General features: G+C 38.4%; 1 protein-coding gene across 4 annotated transcripts in view; it reads right to left on the bottom strand.

Moving 5' to 3' along the window:
* Positions 1-7,702: 7,702 nt before the first annotated feature.
* The window catches only part of PRIM2 (DNA primase subunit 2), a 308,489-nt gene continuing 298,331 nt past the window's right edge, over positions 7,703-17,860 (bottom strand). For all 4 annotated transcript variants that reach the window (XM_081140094.1, XM_081140095.1, XM_081140096.1 and 1 more), the window contains one exon: positions 7,703-8,299. In XM_081140094.1, the coding sequence (XP_080996220.1) occupies positions 8,075-8,299 (225 nt within the window). In that variant the 3' untranslated portion in view covers positions 7,703-8,074. The remainder of the gene's footprint in view (positions 8,300-17,860) is intronic.

Here is a 17,860-nt window from a genome sequence, read left to right as displayed (position 1 = left end):
GTTATTAAGTTAGGCTGCCAAAATTTATAGATGCTGGAAAGAAAACATGAGAAAATCCTGGGTCAGCGACAAAGGTCTTTATTACTCAAAGCTTCACACTCATTTGTTCATGTATTGTTCATGGTTGCAAGTGCACTATGCTGACAGAGTTGAGTAGTTGTGACAGAGTTCAGTAGTTGTGACAGACTATAGGTCCTACAGCTGAAAATATTTACTATATTGGGTTAGAGGTTGAATTAGGACACCTGAAGTGCCAGCTGTTGGGTAGGTGTAAAAGGACACACAAATAGATTTGGGGTGGGCTGTATTCTCCCAGTTTAAGTGGCAGGAATCTGCAGGTAGCCTTTCTCATTAACTTTGTCCTTCTAAACAATGGATAACACCTTCACAAATAGGCTATTTTTCCTACTGTAAGGGAAAAGTCACCCAGAGGCTAATTGTATTCCCTTTTTGCCTTAGTGCTTTCTACAGCCTACTATTTGAGTGTGGATTAGAAGCTGTATGTAACTCTGGTGCTTATTTCGATGTACAGATCCACTTACTGAGGATATTGTATGTGGGATTTAAGTGGTATGCTTAGTATCAAGAAGTTGATGTGCCCCAAAGCTCCTAGCTTCTTAACAAAACTGTTGGCAGGGGGCATCCACCGTGATAGCACAGAGGAGTGGATGGGACACCAAATCAGAAAAATCCAAAGCTTCTTTCTGATTTCTATGACTAACAAGCCACATCACGTCTTACAGGAGACAGGTCGTGGAGATCTAGGGAGGGGGATTGCTTGAGATGACAGAGAAGATGCCATGGAATAGATAAGGAAATGAAAATGTAGTACTCTGACCAAGGCATGAGGACAACGTGTGAACTATTCTTGAGACACTTATGGACAACACAAGGCATATAAAATTTCCCATAATTTTGTTTTGCAGTTCTGGCTCTACCTTTTCTAGATTATTCCATGACACCAAGGAAGCCAGTTAGGAGATATCTTGGTAGAAGAAACTCATGATGTTGAGAGTCTGTAGGCTGCTTTTATTGGAAGATCTATGGATTATGGAGTTTTTATTCTGTAGGGAAAATTAAAATATAATTCTCTTCCTTTAATACAAGAAATATTCTATTGTAGTTTCCAAATTTTATTTTGGGCAAAGCTTTTCTTTATACAAAATTTAATAGAACCTCCACACAATAATAGCTAACAATTACCTAAAGCTTTCCATGTCAGACCACGAACAAAGCTTTTGACAAGCTATCTCATTTATTCTCACACCAATAGTGAGGCGTAGGTAATACTGTCTAATCTTACAGATAAAGAAATTGAAGCAAGAGGGTTAATTAACTTGTCAAGGGCAATAGAGAAGAGCTGGTCTAGCTGGGGACTGCAGTTTGGGCTGCTCAGCCACGGAGCTGGTCCTGAGGTAACGCGCGATGAAACCAATAATGGAGACGTGCACAGGCCCGCGTCCCAGTGCCTGGCATCATCAGGGAGTTTGTAACCCAGCTCGGGGGATTTCACCTCTCCACGTGTCATTTTAATTTTTAGGGAAGATGCAGATGATTATGATTATCCATTTCCAGAGGTGCCATAGGGGCACCTCGTTTGATCTGCATGACGTCCTTTTGAAGTGCTTGGAGAGTAGCTAGCACACAGGCACCATGCCCTGGGAATCCTATGTAAGCCCACCGAAACCTCGCATCCTCAACAGAGGGCATTCTAGGTGCTTTCTCTACATGAAGCTCGGATTGCCTCGGGTCTTCCCTTCCAAAGGACAAGTAGTCAGTACTTGGTGACACCATTTCAGCAGCTTCTCATACCATAGCGTATGCCATGTGTAGGAAATCCTCGTTTTGCAGCTTGCATTTCTCCATCTATTCTCTCTGGCTACAAAATCATCAAGGTGAGGCAGTCAAAGGGTGAATCCACTGACATTGGTTCCTTTTACTAAAACCTTGTTTGATTGATGCGCCCCTCCCCCCCCCCCACCTTACCAGAGTGTACATACAGGATCACTCTAGGTAAGAATTCTTCAAAATAGATGAATATATTACATATAACATTCGTTTGTAGGGTTGATTATCAAATAGCAACCCCTAGTGTTTACTGTTACCAGGAGTCAGGGGCAGTGTTCTAAGTGTTCTGTAGATATAACAGCACAATTCTAATAGAATAGTGTATTATAATAGAATAACCCCGGAAATGGATGCAAATATTATCACTTTATAGGTGAAGCAAATTAAGCACAGGGAAATTAAGAAACTTGCCCAAGGTTACATAGTAAGAGGTAGCCCTCCTCTGGGGCCCCAAGTTCATTCTACCCCTTATTTGTAGGTTTTGGAAACTCTGAATTTGAGAATCCTGTGGGATAAATAAGTAACCATCCACTCCACACACATTTCCTGAGTGCCCAAGATTTTGTGCATCATGTTAAAAACTAGAGACGATGCTAATTATTTAGGATTCAAATATGAAAGTGACATAGTTCCTGCCCTTGACTTTATAGTCCAGTGAAGGGGAACGTAAGTAAATAGATGGTTATAAATATAAGTCCTGTGACAGAAAAAGTTAGATGGCCTAAAAGGGACAATGAACCTTATACGGCGCTTATCAGAGAAGGCTGAAAGAATGTGTAATTAACCTGAGCCTTAGAGGAGAAACAGTAGTTAGCGGGACAAGGAATGGAAGGTTGTTCCAGGCAGGAAACATAACAAGGACGAGCCCTGCGAGCACGGTGAGCGCGCAGGGCGAGCGCGTTTGGGACGGCCAACTCGCAGGGCTGGCCACAGGCCGGAGGGCGAACGGCAACGGCTGGGACTGGAGAGGTGGCAGGGGTCAGGCCGTGGCGGGCCTCATACAGGCAATCGTGGAGTTAGGCTTCATAGATGTAAGGGAGAGCTGTGTTTAAGAAGATAAACACTTTAGGGGGGAAAGGACTCAGGTTACGTTTTGGAGGAGGATCTGGAATTGGTCACTGGGAAGGCAAATGGAGACCAGGGCAGCAAGTTAAAAGGTCCCTGCGGTAGCACAGCCTGGAAGTAGTAAGAGGAAGCCAGTGCAGCAGACTGGGGAATGAGGAGAGGAAACCACTGAGGACTCCTCAGCCTCAGCACTACTGGCAGTTTAGGCTACATATTTCTGTTGTAAGGGGGTGTCCTCTGCATCGTAGGCCATTTAGCAGCATCCGTGGCCTCTACCCATTAGATGCCAGTAACAGGCGCCCTTCCTGTCGTGATAACCAAAAATCTCTCCAGACATTACCAGATGTCACCTGTGGGCAAAACTGCCCCCAGCTGAGATCCACAGGTCTAGACGTACTGGTATTAAAACAGAATCAATTAGAGTTGGATGTGTGAAGAGAGCAAAAAGTGAGAGAATGGCCAAGGTTAACTTCAGAGTTTCTACAATGACAAACTCATGGGAAGAAAGAGAACAGGTTTGACTTTGGACACATTTGAGATACTGGTGGGACATCCGAATGGAGAGGCCTAAGAAGCAGTTGAATAGATGCGTCTGTTGTGCTCAGAGAGAGCTGGAGATAGATTTGGGAATGATTTGCACATAGCTGGGAAGTAACATGATGGGAGTGAATGAGAGCACCCAGAGACTTGAAAGGAGTGAGAAGACCAGGCAGGAACTACAGAGAGAACCAAGAGTTAAGGGCGGTAGAGAATATTAAGTCACCATTCTAATTCTCAGCAACGAAAGGCAAAGTAGAAGAGAAGCATGTAGCACTATGTCCTCTTAGTAATAATCTTGGTATCCTCCATGACCCAAGTGCAAGCTATAATTAAAAAAAAACAAAATGGTGGGGAGAAATGAGGAAAACTTGCATGAGATGGTTAGTTTTCTTATTACACAGTCTTAAATTAAATGTATCATTTCCTGAATTTATTTTCTCTCTATGCTTTCAGCTCAAAATTGAACAAAATCAAAAGCCCTTACAGAGCCTCACAGTTCTATTAGGGTGAATGAATACCTCGAAACGCGGGGCTGAATTGGAAAATCCATCATGCATTTATTAGCAGTGTTGTTTCACTACCTTGTCATCAATGTTCAGAAACAGTACTGCAATTGAAGGCTCAGGGGAAATGCAGAAGCCTTATACACAGAGATATTCTTTAGCTTTTGATTAGGTTCCTCAGTGATAATTCTTGGAGAAAATAAAATGTCATGAAGCAATGAACAGATAGAGCTTTATGGGCTAGAAAGCAAATCCAGTAGCAGGAAATACTATCACTTTTGGCAGGAAGGTCAGATGAAATGGGAAGATCATTTCTTAACCGTTGACAAGATTTCCATAGTCACAAAGCTAATTGCTTACGATGCCAATTACGGCAAAAAGTCTTAGACTTGGGCAATAGCTACCTGTCAAAAAGGAACTCGGTATTGGAGAGCTGGCCAGATGCTTTAGGTAAATAAGTGATTACCTGAATGTAAGTTAGATACCCTTGTGGGAATCACTAGCTCTTCAGGCCAGCCATGGATTTGGAAGGCCCAGTCCCTAACTCCCAAGCAGGCACACCTGTTCAAATGAAAGATTCACACACAGCAGCTCTGTCTGTGCACTAACGAAGAAACACCAAAACTCTTAAAAGAATTTCCCACCCTAGCCAGTTTTGCTCAGTGGTTAGAGCATCGGCCCATGGACTGAAGGGTCCAGGTTCAGTTCTGGCCAAGAGCATGTACCTCAGTTGCAGGCCCCAGCCCCAGCCCGTCCCAGTCCCAGTCCAGGAGTGTGGGGGAGGCAGCCAATTGATGTGTCTCTCACGTCAATGTTTCTTTCTCTCTCCCCCTTCCACTCTCTCTGAAAAGCAGTAGAAAATATACCCTTGAGTGAAGATTAAAAAAGACATTTTTTTCACATATTATTCGTCAGAGGGGATCTTTGCCATTTTTCTTTGTGACATAGGACTCTGCCTGCACAGTTCTACAGGGAGCACTGGACTGCCTTTCCAGTTCCTACCTCCTGCCTCTCCACCAACCTTCTCTCCCCCTCCCTTTGCCAATGTTAGAAGTTAACAAATGGATCTAATTACCACCGTGGTTTGAGGCTTCTCAGCTTTTTTCCCCCCTTCCAGCTGTAAAGATGTCCTCAGACTGAGTGTCACATTCAGAGCCGCTGTCAAACTTTCACTTTAATGGGCACTTAAATTTAATGTCAAGCTGATGCCTGTGGAAGGCCTTGATTAAATTTGCAAACAGTAGACTCTAACCAAACCAGAACTGGTGAGTTGTTGCATTTTGCCTTTCAAGCTCGAATTCCGGAAGTTTTCCTCTTTGCAAGGAATTACAGAAGTTTGCTTGCAGAGACCCTGAGTATCAGTAAGACAGCCAAGTGTAACGAGCAAAACACTCTGACTGCTTTTAGAGAGAGAAGAAATCCCTCAGCTTATTAAAATTCTGTATGAATTAAAGATCTTTCCCATTGCTTTATTTTGCTCCCTCCCATTCAAAAATCTATATTCACTTTATGATGCTATAATATTATAAGCAGTCCTACAAAGTTTACTTAAAATCTTCCTAGTGATCGTTTATGCACATTGCAATTAAGTTTTGTACTCTATAGGCAGAGTGAGAAACACTGTGGAGAAACATCATGAAAGATATAGAATCTTCGCTGACGTCATTGCTTCAGCCAACTACACATTTCCAACCTAGTCTCTCTCCTCTGCTGGTTTTTCTTTTGTTTCTGATAATCACACAGCCTCTCCTCCTGGAGCATAACAAACTAGAAGTTAAAAGATGTGGAAGACTCATGTTCTTTTTCATTGGCTACTGTTTTTGAAAAGACGCTGCTGGCTTTTGATTTTTCTTTTGGGCTCTTCCTACATCATTCGATTCAAACAGATCTGCTTTCAAAGAAAACAAATCAAAATTGTCAAGACCTGTGAGGCATGAAAAATAAATTGCTTTTTCCAACTCCAGAAAGCACCAGAAAGGCATTAATTTCTGTCGTCTTCTATAAACCTCTGACCCCCATCCTCTAATCTATGGACTTCACACAGTATTTATATATTCTTCTGTATAATACATGACAGGAGAGCAAGCCTTATTACAAAGAAACTGAACTTGTAATACAACTAATATTTAAACTAGTGTGATTTTGGAGTTTGACTGGGAACATATAAAACATTCAAGTAGGGTGATAAATTCTTGGGGCTGCCAGTATAAAATAAAAGTCGGCTAAGACACATGTACTGTGCTGTTAATGGCTGTCCTTTTCGCTGGTGGGAGCACAGGCTTCATAAAGAAGGCGAACATGAGGCAGTAGAAAAAGACAGCCTTGCAAAATGTTGCCAGATATGATATATCCTGTCATAAGATTTCCCACTGAACCACAGCAGTGAGGCTGCTTCTAATATTTCCCCCCTTTTTAATACAACAGAGACCTACATAGATTCTGTGCGTGGCTTTCTAAAGCTCACTTAATTCTGTGGTTTAAACAGCCCCATGCAGCACTTGCTCTTAGTGTTAAAAACAAAAAAAGACTCGTGGCTTTGCAGTTCATGGATAAAGTGGCAGGCAATCATCAGCTTCCTGTTGAGAACTATAAATGATGAAAAGAATAGCAGATGGTTTCAGAAGGGAGAGATTTATAGGGGGTGATTTGTAATGGAATAATACTGTTTTCTGAACTAGGTAATAATAATTCACAAAGACAAGTAAAAGGTTCAGATGGCATCTCATTAAATTATATATTACAGAATATTCCAAGAAATCCTTGCTCAGCAGCTTAAAATAAAAATCTGATCAGATGACATTTTTAGGTTCCAACTCTCTGATCTGTCCTTTTCATATTGCTGCAGTTTTCCAAGGGATTTAAAACGTGCTTCTTGAAAGTCCAGCTTTCTGAATTACTATGTTCTCCTTTCCGTTTAGTTGGTATCTGATTCAAAAAGATAAAGGGAAAGCACCCCACACTTCACCAGGAAAAGGGGGCGGGGACACACCGATATTTTTACATAATCCGAGGTAACAGACGAGGAAGGGCTGCATGTGGTCGTGGGTCTCCCTCCTCAGAGCCCCACATCCTCGGGTGGGGACCACAGGGACGAGTGCATTGGTCAAGGGTCTCCCGAAGGGCACTGCTCTGCCCAAGCACAGGGCCTGCTAGTCACGGCGGGCAGGGAGCAGGGCCTGGCTCCAGGACGGCTGCGACCGTCCACACCATTTACTAAATCCCACTGCGGGCACCGGACAGGGGTAACTGTAAGTATCAGAACATGCATAGTGTCACTGAGCTTAATGAATTCACTAAGCCTATTTGGCACCTCCCAGCAACTACGGGAGCAGCGAGTATGGAAGGGAGGGTGGGATGGAGAAACACTTCAGACTGGCCTGAACCTCTTGCTTTAGTAGTTGTCCGGTCTTCGCGAGCCGGCCCAGGGTGGATGGGAAATGATGGCGGGTAAAGGCGTTACCATCATTTTACACAACAGAACACTTCTGTTTGGTGGCTGCATAGCTGACCACCAATTCCGCTCTCTTGATTCCCAAGCCACAAGTCATGTCGGTAGCATTCGCTCCCACTCAGGGGCTCAAGTTCTCCGTGCTGATGCGGAATAACCACAAATGGCCAACTTGAGAAAAAAGGAAAATAGTTTAGTTTTCATTGGTCATTGGTAGTGTTGGATATTCCAAAATACTACTTTAAAAATGAAGGTAATGTGTAATCTGTTATGACATATCATGACTTGCAATTACAGACACATTCACATACATTTTATTTATTAACAAAAATCAAAAAAAGGGATCAAAATTACAATGATAAGGGTTAAAATAAAAGTTGTTTTCAGTTGTATTGTTTCTAGGAAACTATAACCAGTCTAGAAAGCTGTTTTTATTCTCTTAAAACAGGACTTAAATCACACCATTCAAGGGTTAGATTTCAAGAGAAATTCTTTTTCCTCACTGTTGTTAAAGCAAAATACGGTGGAGGTCTTTGTTTTTATGGGCAAACCTGCTTGAGACATAGATAGATTGGGGTGGGGTGTGGGGAGAAGTTTAAACAAAAAGGTTAAAACAGAAAAACAGGAAATGAAAGCTAGTGGGGAAGAAGGGTCCTGAAGTGCCCAAGAATCATTCACTGAAGTAATCTTCCAGTCCCTCAATGTCCATCTCCAGCGAGGAACTGAGAGAGGCCAGAGCAGATGAGGCATCCTTGGTTTTCTGGACACTTGGTTTGGGTTGAGGAGTCTCTGGTTGGACAGATTCCTTCTTCATTTCTTTCCCACCATTTAGAATCCTTTGGCTCTCCATAAAGAATTGGTTAGGGTGACTCAACGAAAAGCCACAATCATCCACCTGTGCAGGGAAGTGAATGTATGACATTAATACGAAGCTAAAGTATAAATAAAAGAGCTTCAAACACTGTCCCAGGCGTCATTCAAAATCTGTTTAATACCTGAACCATGGATCCCAGCCGTTCTCCACTCATAACACTCAATCCTCTACTTACATTTCATTCGGAGGGAGCTTCAACCACTACCTCTGTGAGTGACTCCTGCATTTATGCCTCCAGCCCAAACCTCTGCACTTGGCTCCAGTCCCCTACCCATCCAGTTCCATACCCAATTCCTACTCGGCATCTTGGGTGGCTGAAAGGCAGTTCCAAGCAAAATGCCTGACACGTCGTCAGTCAGTAAACATTTGCTGTTACAGAAGGAAGAAGGATCTCGAATCATTCCAGAATCAGAGGGAATGAGTACAGACACCGTTTTGAGACTGGTCCCTGACAGCACTCGTATGTTAGAGCGTATTTATGTCTCGCATAGGTAATCCCACTGAGTACAAAACAAACTCTGAAAAAGAAACCTAATTTAATGTTAATTTCTTCATTCCAATCTTGACCTTTCTCTGCTCTTACTTTGTATAGAAAATCTTTTTCTTTTCATCACTTTCATTGTGTCTCAATGCAAACATGACCAGATTCATTGTTTTATGCTATTTCTTTTCTCAAATACTATCGCTTGACTCTAAATTAAATTTTGAGTATCATTTCAAATTACCCATTATTCTTTCTACTAAAGGCCTACTCAAAGAGCCTTTGAGGGTATCAATACATTTTTAATTTGAAGATTCAGTAAGCACTACTTTTTCTACATTTTGATTCTAAAATTTACTAATGGTAAACAAAAATGTATTCCTTAACAGTAGCTAAAAATGCCTATTATGTGCCAGACGTTGTTCTAAGAGCATAAACACACGCATATACCCAGTTAACTTCCATAGGAGCCCTCTGAAGGTAGGTTATCAATATTTTCCCAGTTTTTCAGATGAGGCATCTGCGAAAGGGAGAGATTATGTAACTTGTCCAAGATGACACACTGGTAGGGCTGGAGGTGGGATATGAACCAGCAGAGTCTCATGCTGTGTGCTCAGCTGCCTTGTTCTTGTGCCAAGGTCAATACTTTTATATTATATTCATTTCTTAAAACTTGTAAACCCTTACTAACTTGGTATTTTATATGGGACGTGGCATACGAGCGAGATAACACAAGGAAGTTTCTCCTGAGTGTGAACCTCCTGCAGGAGTTACGTTCTTCATGTTTAACTGATGGGTCAGACTGGGCTGATCACTTGTAACACAGCCTAATTCAAATCCCTGCCCTCCCTGCCTTATGCAGTTGGAGTTCACAACAAAAAGAATAACATTTTTGCTTGATTTAGTGCGTTGGTTTTTGTTGTTAGGGTGGTATTTTCACTTCATAATTTTTAGAAACTCAGAAATCGTTATACTTCTTTTGGTTATCGAGCTTATATTTATTTCCTTTTTATGTTCCACTCTTTGTACTGAGTAGATCTCTAACAAATATTTGGTAAGTTGGGCCCAGAACTAACCAGTGTATGCCAGTCATACATTTGACATATTGATTGAAGACTCAATATGTATAAGGGCAGGTTATGAGCTAGTAGTAGTTTTTCAGCATACAAGAATGTATTTAACTAAGACTAACTGGAAAGAAATTTCCAGCATAGGGAGTCATATACCTAAAAACCTCTATCAACAATGAAGTGATAGGGGTCGCAGATAAAGGCCTATACTATTCCACATGAGAAAAATTCTGGCTGGGGATATCAAGGGCAATACAAGCAGCAGGACCACACAGGCAAGGTAAAGAGGCAATGTCCCAGGAAAAGAAGTAGTTCAGATGCTTGGTGTGAAAGGCATATAAAGGGGAGTAATAGGAAATGAGGCTGGTAAGGCAGGCTGGGGAGAGACCTCGGAGAGCCTTGAAAACCAGAATAAATAGTCCAGACCTAATTCTGTAGGCAACAGGGAGTCATGTAAAATCCTTAAGAAGGGACATGATGTGATTAGAGCTACATATAATCTTATGGTAGATGAAAATGGATTAGCAGGGGGTTAAAGGACTTGCTGTTGTGATCCAGAAAGAGCCCTCTGAACAGGTGGACCAATAAATAGACACAGGGTCTTTTCTGGTAATGCTTCAGTACCCCAGGATTCTCTGATTCTCTTTAGTCAATTGGTGATACATCTTGGGCCAATAATTTTACTGTAAGTTCAGTGTATAGCAGATTGATAGTATACAGACTGGTTTAAAAGTTATTACCCAGATCACTAAGAACAAACTTTGATCTCTATTTTGCTGCTTAATTTCAAAATGTTTCCTGAATGTTTTATGATATGATATATCTGTGATTTTTATTAACAAGTAATTTGTGAACTTTGTTATTAAATTCACTTTCATCCAATTCATGAAAAAGTTTGCATTTTACAAAGTGTTTCATGAAAACTAAGTCTATTGCCGAGTACATTTCAATCAGAAGGCGTTATGCTTTATAAATAGAGAACAATAGACTGGAAAGACCTTGGGGTTCCTTTAAGTTGAACTTCTTCCGTGCACAGACTAGAAAACTGAAGCCTAAAGAAATTACATGGTTTATGCAGTCACAGAACTAGTAATCGATTTTGTCTGAATTAGAATTCAGGCCTTTTGACTACATCACTTAGTTGCTCTAAAATTTGTTTTAAGAAGTTTTATGCAAAGTCAAATAAATGTACAATCTTATTATAAATGATTTCTAGATCTAAACTTGGCTATAAAGATTATAAAAAGCATAGTGGTATGATTCATACCAAAAGAATCTAGCACCATGTGCTGTAATTACATATTAGGGATTTTGTACACTTGCTTCAATTGATAAAAATTTCAATACATCTATTCTGAGAAGATGACTCTGGATTAAACTGAATTATTAGACTTCAGTGTGGATAAAAAGAAATATGGTAACCTTTGTAAACCTCAGTTTCCTCGTTAATGAAATGGAGACAATAACGGTGTCTATGTTGTAGGGCTGTTATGGGGAGAACCCAAGAAAAATGAATGTAAAAATAAGAGTTCTTGGCTCTATGCATTCTAAATTACATGTTTAGAAAGACTCAATGCGGGTCACTTTTTTAAAAAGTTGAATTCCCAAAAGGTAGGGAAAGACATTATGTTGCTTTGCATATATCTTTAAGTTCCTTTTCCACTTTAAAGAAACCCAAACTGGAACTTGGTGATGGTGTATTATGGGTATCATTTATGAAAAAAAGATGAAATTGAATTCCAATCCCCAAACTCAACAAAATCCCTGCTTTTATGTCAAAAGATTGGCAAGTAAATGACATTTAAATATTTTAACTTTAAAATATGTTTAAGAAATGTACATATTTTTTATGAATCCCCATTTTAATTTTATTAACTAATTAAAACAATGCCAAGGGTCTTGAAATGAGGGCTGTACTATGATTCTGTGTGATGTGTTGTTCCATTTTCTCAGGTCTGCAATTGCCCTTAACTCATTTTGTGAAGTTCATTTTACTGAACTTACGGTCTATTAAGTTGCTTGATAGCATAATGAAATTATGAAGAGTTTCCTTCTGTTTACTGCACTGTATTTTCATCTAGGATGGGTTCTTTCACTTTTATTTTTGGCTGAAGTAAGTGTACAGCTGTCCTCGAATAAGGAGTTTTGTTATAAAATTGATGAGATGCCATAGGAACCTAACCCTTGTTTATAGAATCAGCCTACGGTAAAATTGGTTTCACTTAAACTTACATGTTGTTTTGCTTAAAGTCACAAAACCTATTGAGAACTTATGTATGGTTGCCATTTCCTTGCTCAGGAAAATAAACAGGATTTTGGGGGTGGAAGGTGAGGAGTATAAACCAAACAGAATGAAATTAGATTTTACTTCTAATCAAATTAGAAAAAGTAGAGAAACTTATCCCCAAGTTCACTTATTTCTGCTTATGAGTCAGTAGTTGTTTCTTTTACTCATTTTAAAAACAGAACACACTGTTTTTCATTCTGGATTTGGAAATAGTGAGAATTTTCACAATTTTGCCGGCTATGAATCTTGTGTTTCTTTCCTTGCCTTTTTTCTTGTTTGGTTGCTATTGGTGATGTTTCTCTTTGTAGTTGATGATTTTTTATTATGTTTTGTACATTTTTTTAAGTATTGGGAAAGGGGAATTCTATAATGCATTTTCACCTGCCATATTAGCTTGGAATTCCCAAAGAATTATAAAGAATCTGAAACAAGATCAGTATAGTTGGAGTCTAGAAGAAGTGGGTGGGGTGGAGGACTCTATAGGCTTACATTATAAATTTTGGATTTCATCTTAAGAGCCATCAGAAAGCCTTTTAAGGTTTTTAAAAAGCAGGTTACTGAAATGACCAGATTCCTCTATTTAAAGATCACTCTAGCAGCTGTGTGGAGCAGAAAGAACTGGAATGATGCATGTGTGGTAGATGCTGGGAAATGGGTTAGGAAGCCACTGCAGTGATCCAAGTGAGAGATGATGGTGGCTTCTAGCCCAGTATCCTGATATTCAAAACAATGGCCCTGAGTTATTAAAAAGCTTAACTGTATTTGGTATAACCTGTTTAAAATTGCAGGAAAATATGTGATAGATTTTAACAAGATAACTATAGAGGTTTATATGGCTGGGAAAAAGTTATGCTCAGCTGTTTGGAGAATAAGTATCCAGAATGACTCCGGTGCCTGAAGAGGTCTCTTTCTAAAGAGATTGTTTTCTATTAAAATTGAGATTAATCTACAAAAGGCCTAGTGTTGTCATTTACACATGGAATATGCTCAAGGAAAAAAAACACAGTATAAAACATTGCTCCCTAAAAATGATGAGGAAAACAGTTTTCAAGCAGGCTAGCTTCTGACATCTACTGAGTGAATCTCTCAAACATTTGCTTGGAGAATCAACACATTTTGCACAATGACCTTCACACGAACATGTCTCTCATGTTTCTGCCACAGCAAATGTAGATTTTGAAGGGATGGAAGCAATATTGTTTTACCTATGGGATCTTTGGGTTTTAATCAAGAGGTTTTGCAATGACAGCTTATAATGAGGCAGCTGGTATTACCAAAAAAGCCATATGGAACGATCACAGTGCTGCTGTAAATGGTATCAATTAACTGGTTTATTTTCAGAACTTTTATTAAAGTGAGTTTGATTATAGAGGCCTCGGGAAAATAAACACAGGGTGTTTTGTTTTTATCTTTTGGGGGAGGGGGTAAGGGACAGACAGAATGGCAGAAACCTAATAATAAAAAGTCTGTTTTTAAATTAAATTAGAAAAAAACAATAAGTGGAGACATTCACAACTAAAAATCTATAATGAAACATCCAGTGAACACAAATAGCCTTTTTATTTCATTGATTTATATGTGGTTTAAGTTGGACTATTTATGTGGAAGGATTTAGACACATGTCTTTTCAATGTCTTTATTAATCTAAGGCAGGTTTTAAAAACTGACGGTAGTAGTAATGTTCTTGTAGGAATAATCAATAGGAGAGAGAATACAAAAGCAATTGAGAAATAAAAAAGTACTGTTAGTGAGTATGTCACAAACTCAATGTTTAAATCTAACTTCATCTTATTAAAAAGGAAAGAGCTTGAATAACAGACTTTCATTGGTGAAAGTTCTGAGACCTCTTAATTAAAAGGGTCACAAATAATTAAGAACATATACAAAATTAAAATTCTAAAGCTGAGCAAGCAAATTTTGTTTTTATTTTAAAATTGTATTTAATTTTTAAATTACAGTTGACATTCAATATTATATTAACTTATGAAGTGGTCACCTAGATAAGTCCAGTACACGCTTGACACCATACATATTATCACTGACTTTATTCTCAAAGTTATACTTTAAATTCTCTGGCTATTTCGTAACTCCCAATTTGTACTTCTTAATGCCTTCACTTTTTCACCTGCGCCCCTCAACTCCCCTCCCCTCCCATCTGGCCGCCATCAATTTGTTCTCTGAATCTGTAAATTTGTTGCCATTTTGTTAATTTGTTTTTTTTAGGTTCCACATATAAGTGAAATCATATGGTATTTGTCTTTCTCTGTCGGACTTATTTCACTTAGCATAATACTCATTAGGTCCATCCGTGTTGTTGCAAATGGCAATATTTCATTCTTTTTCATAGCTAATATTCCATGGTATATATGTATCACTTTTTCTTTATCCATTCATCTACCACGGAATACTTACGTTGCTTCCATATGCTGGCTATTGTAAATAATGCTGATATCTTTTCACACTGGTGCTTTAGCTCTTTTGGATGAAAACTCAGAATTGTTGAGTCATATGGTAGTTCTATTTTTAGAGGCCCTTCCATACTGATTTGCATAGTGACTGTATCAATTTACAATCCCACCAACAGTGCATGAGGGTTTTCTTCATATCCTCGCCAACACTTTGTAGATTTATTGGTAGCCATTCTGACAGGTGTGAGGTGGTATCTCATTGTGGTTTTAACTTGCATTTCCCTGATGATTAGTGATGTTGAGCATCTTTTCATATGTCTCTTGGCCGTCTGTATGTCCTCTTTGGAGAAGTGTCTATTCAGGTCCTCTGCCCATTTTTTAATTGGATTGTTTGTTGGTTGTGTGTGGGGTTTTCGTGCTAAATTGAATTAGTTCCTTATATATTTTTGGATATTAGGCCCTTACCAGATGTATCTTGGTGCATATCTTCTCCCATTCAGTAGGTTGTCTTTTTTTGTTGGTTTCCTTGGCTGTGTAAAATCCTTTCAGTTCGATGTAGTCCCATTTGTGGTTGTTTTTTTTTTTTTGTTTCCCTTGCCCAAGGAGACATATCAAAAAAAAAATATATATATATATATATATATATATATATATCACTAAGAACAATGTTGAGTTTTCTGCCTATGTTTTCTCCTAGGAGTTTTATGGTTTCGTGTTTTACATTTAAGTCTTTACTCCATTTTGAATTTATTCTTGTATATGGTGTAAGAGAGTGGTCTACTTTCATATTTTTGCATGTTATCTGTCCAGTTTCCCTAACACCAGTTACTAAAGAGACTATCTTTACCCCACTGTATAGATTAACTGATCATATAGGTGTGGGCTTATTTCTGGGCTCTCTATTCTGTTCTATTGATCGATGTGTCTGTTTTTATGCCAGTACCACGCTGTTTTGATTACTATCCCCTTGTGTTATAGTTTGATATCAGGTACCATGATACCTCCAACAATGGTTCTTTCTCAAGATTGCTGTGGCTATTCGGGGTCTTTTGTAGTTCCATATAAATTTTAGGATTATTTGTTCCAGTTCTATGAAAATGCTGTTGGTATTTTGACAGGAATTGCCTTGAATCTATAGAATACTTTGGGTAGTATATGCATCTCAACAATGTTCCTTCTTCCTATCCATGAACACAGTATATTCTTCCATTTATTTGCATCATCTTCAATTTCTTTCTTAAATGTCTTAAAGTTTTCTGAGTACAGGTCTTTTACCTCCTTGGTTAAATATATTCCTAGGTATTCTTTTTGATGCAACTGTAAATGGAATTTTCTCAATTTCTTTCTGATAGAATTCATTATTGGTGTATTAAAATACAACCAATTTCTGAATATTAATTTTGTATCATGCTAATTTACTGAATTCATTTATTAGTTCTAATAGTTTTTTGGTGGATCTTTAGGCTTCTCTATATGCAATTATCATGCCATCTTCAAATAATTAGTTTTACTACTTCCTTTCCAATTTGGATGCCTTTTATTTCTTCATCTTGTCTGATCACTGGGGTCAGTACTTCCAATACTATGTTGAATAAAAGTGATGAAAGTGGACATCCTCATCTTATTCCTGATCTTAAAGAAAAAACTTTCAGCTTTTCCCTGCTGAGTGTCATGTTAGCTGTGGGTTTGTCATATATAACCTTTATTATGTCAAGATATTTCCTTCTATACCCACTCTGTGGAGAGTTTTTATCACAAATGGATAGAGGATTTTGTCAAATGCTTTTTCTGCATCTACTGATATGCTTTATTTTCTTTGTGTTGTGCCACATTCATTGATTTACGAATATTGAACCAACCTTCTATCCCAGGAATAAATCTCACTTGATCATGGTATATGATCTTTTTAATGTATTGCTGAATTTGGTTTGCTAATATTTTATTGAGAATCTTTGCATCTTTGTTCATCAGTGATATTGATCTATAGCTTTCTTTATTGGTAGTGTCTTTCTCTAGTTTTGTTATCAGGGTACTGCTAGACTCATAAAATCAGTTTGGGAGCCTTCCCTCCTCTTCAATTTTTTTGGACTACTTTGAGACGGGTAGGTATTAATTCTAATTCAGATGTTTAGTAAAATTCATCTGTGAAGCCATCAGATCCAGGACTTACGTTTGTTGGGAGTTTTGTTTTGTTTTTTTTAATTACTGATAAATTTCCTTAGTAATTATCAGTCTTTTCAGATTTTCTGTTTCTTCCTGATTCAGTCTTAGAGGATATGTTTCTAGGAATTGATCCATTTCTAACAGGTTGTCCAATTCAGTGGCGTATAATTATTTCATAGTATTTTCTTAAAATTTTTTGTATTCCTTTGGTTTTGGTTGGTTGTCTTCTCTTTCATTTGATTTTATTGAGAACTCTCTCTTTTTCACTTGATTATTGTTAGAGGTTTATCAGTGTTCTTTATCTTTGCAAAGAACCAGCTCTTGGGTTCACTGATCTTTTCTATTATTTTTAAGACTATTTCATTTATTTCACTCTGATCTTCATTATTTCCTTCCTTCTACTCACTTCGGGCTATGGTTGTTCTTCTTGTTCTAGTTCATTTAGTTGTAAGGTTAGTTTGTTTATTTGAAATTTTTCTTGTTACATGAGGTAAGCATATATTACTATAAATTTCCATCTAAGAACTACTTTGGCTGGGTCCTATAGATTTTTGGTCAGTATGTCTTCATTTTCATTTATCTCAAAGTAACTTTTGATTTCTTCCTCATTGTTAACCAATACATTGTTTAGTACCATGTTATTTAGCATCCATGTGTTAGTGTGTTTTTTTTTATTAATTGATTTCTAGTTTCGTACCATTGTGATTGAGCAGATACTTGATATTATTTCAATCTTGTTAAGTTTATTGAGAATTGTCTGTGACTTAATATGTGGTCTATCCTGGAAAATGTTCCATGTGCACTTGAAAAGAATGCATATACTGCTGCCTTTCCGGTGAAATGTCCTAGGAATATCAATTAAATCCATCTGGTCCAATGTGTCATTTAAGGTGGCTGTTTCCTTGTTGATTTTCTGTCTGGATGATCTATCCATTGATGTCAATGGGTGTTAAATTCCCCTACTATGAGTGTATTACTGCCAATCTCCGTTTATGTCTGTCAATATTTGCTTTATATATTTAGGGCTTCTACATTGGAAGCTAGAATGTTTACAAGGTTTATATCCCTTTGTTGGATTGATCTTTATCATTATGAAATGCCCTTCTTAGTCTCTTGTTATAGCATTTGTTTTAAAGTCTATTTTGTCTGGTATAAGTACAGCTACCTCAGGCT

Source organism: Miniopterus schreibersii (genome assembly GCF_964146895.1).
Source record: "Miniopterus schreibersii genome assembly, chromosome: 6".
NCBI classification, from domain to species: domain Eukaryota; kingdom Metazoa; phylum Chordata; class Mammalia; order Chiroptera; family Miniopteridae; genus Miniopterus; species Miniopterus schreibersii.
Note: the sequence above shows the minus strand (reverse complement) of the source record. Positions and strands in the feature narration are given on the sequence as shown.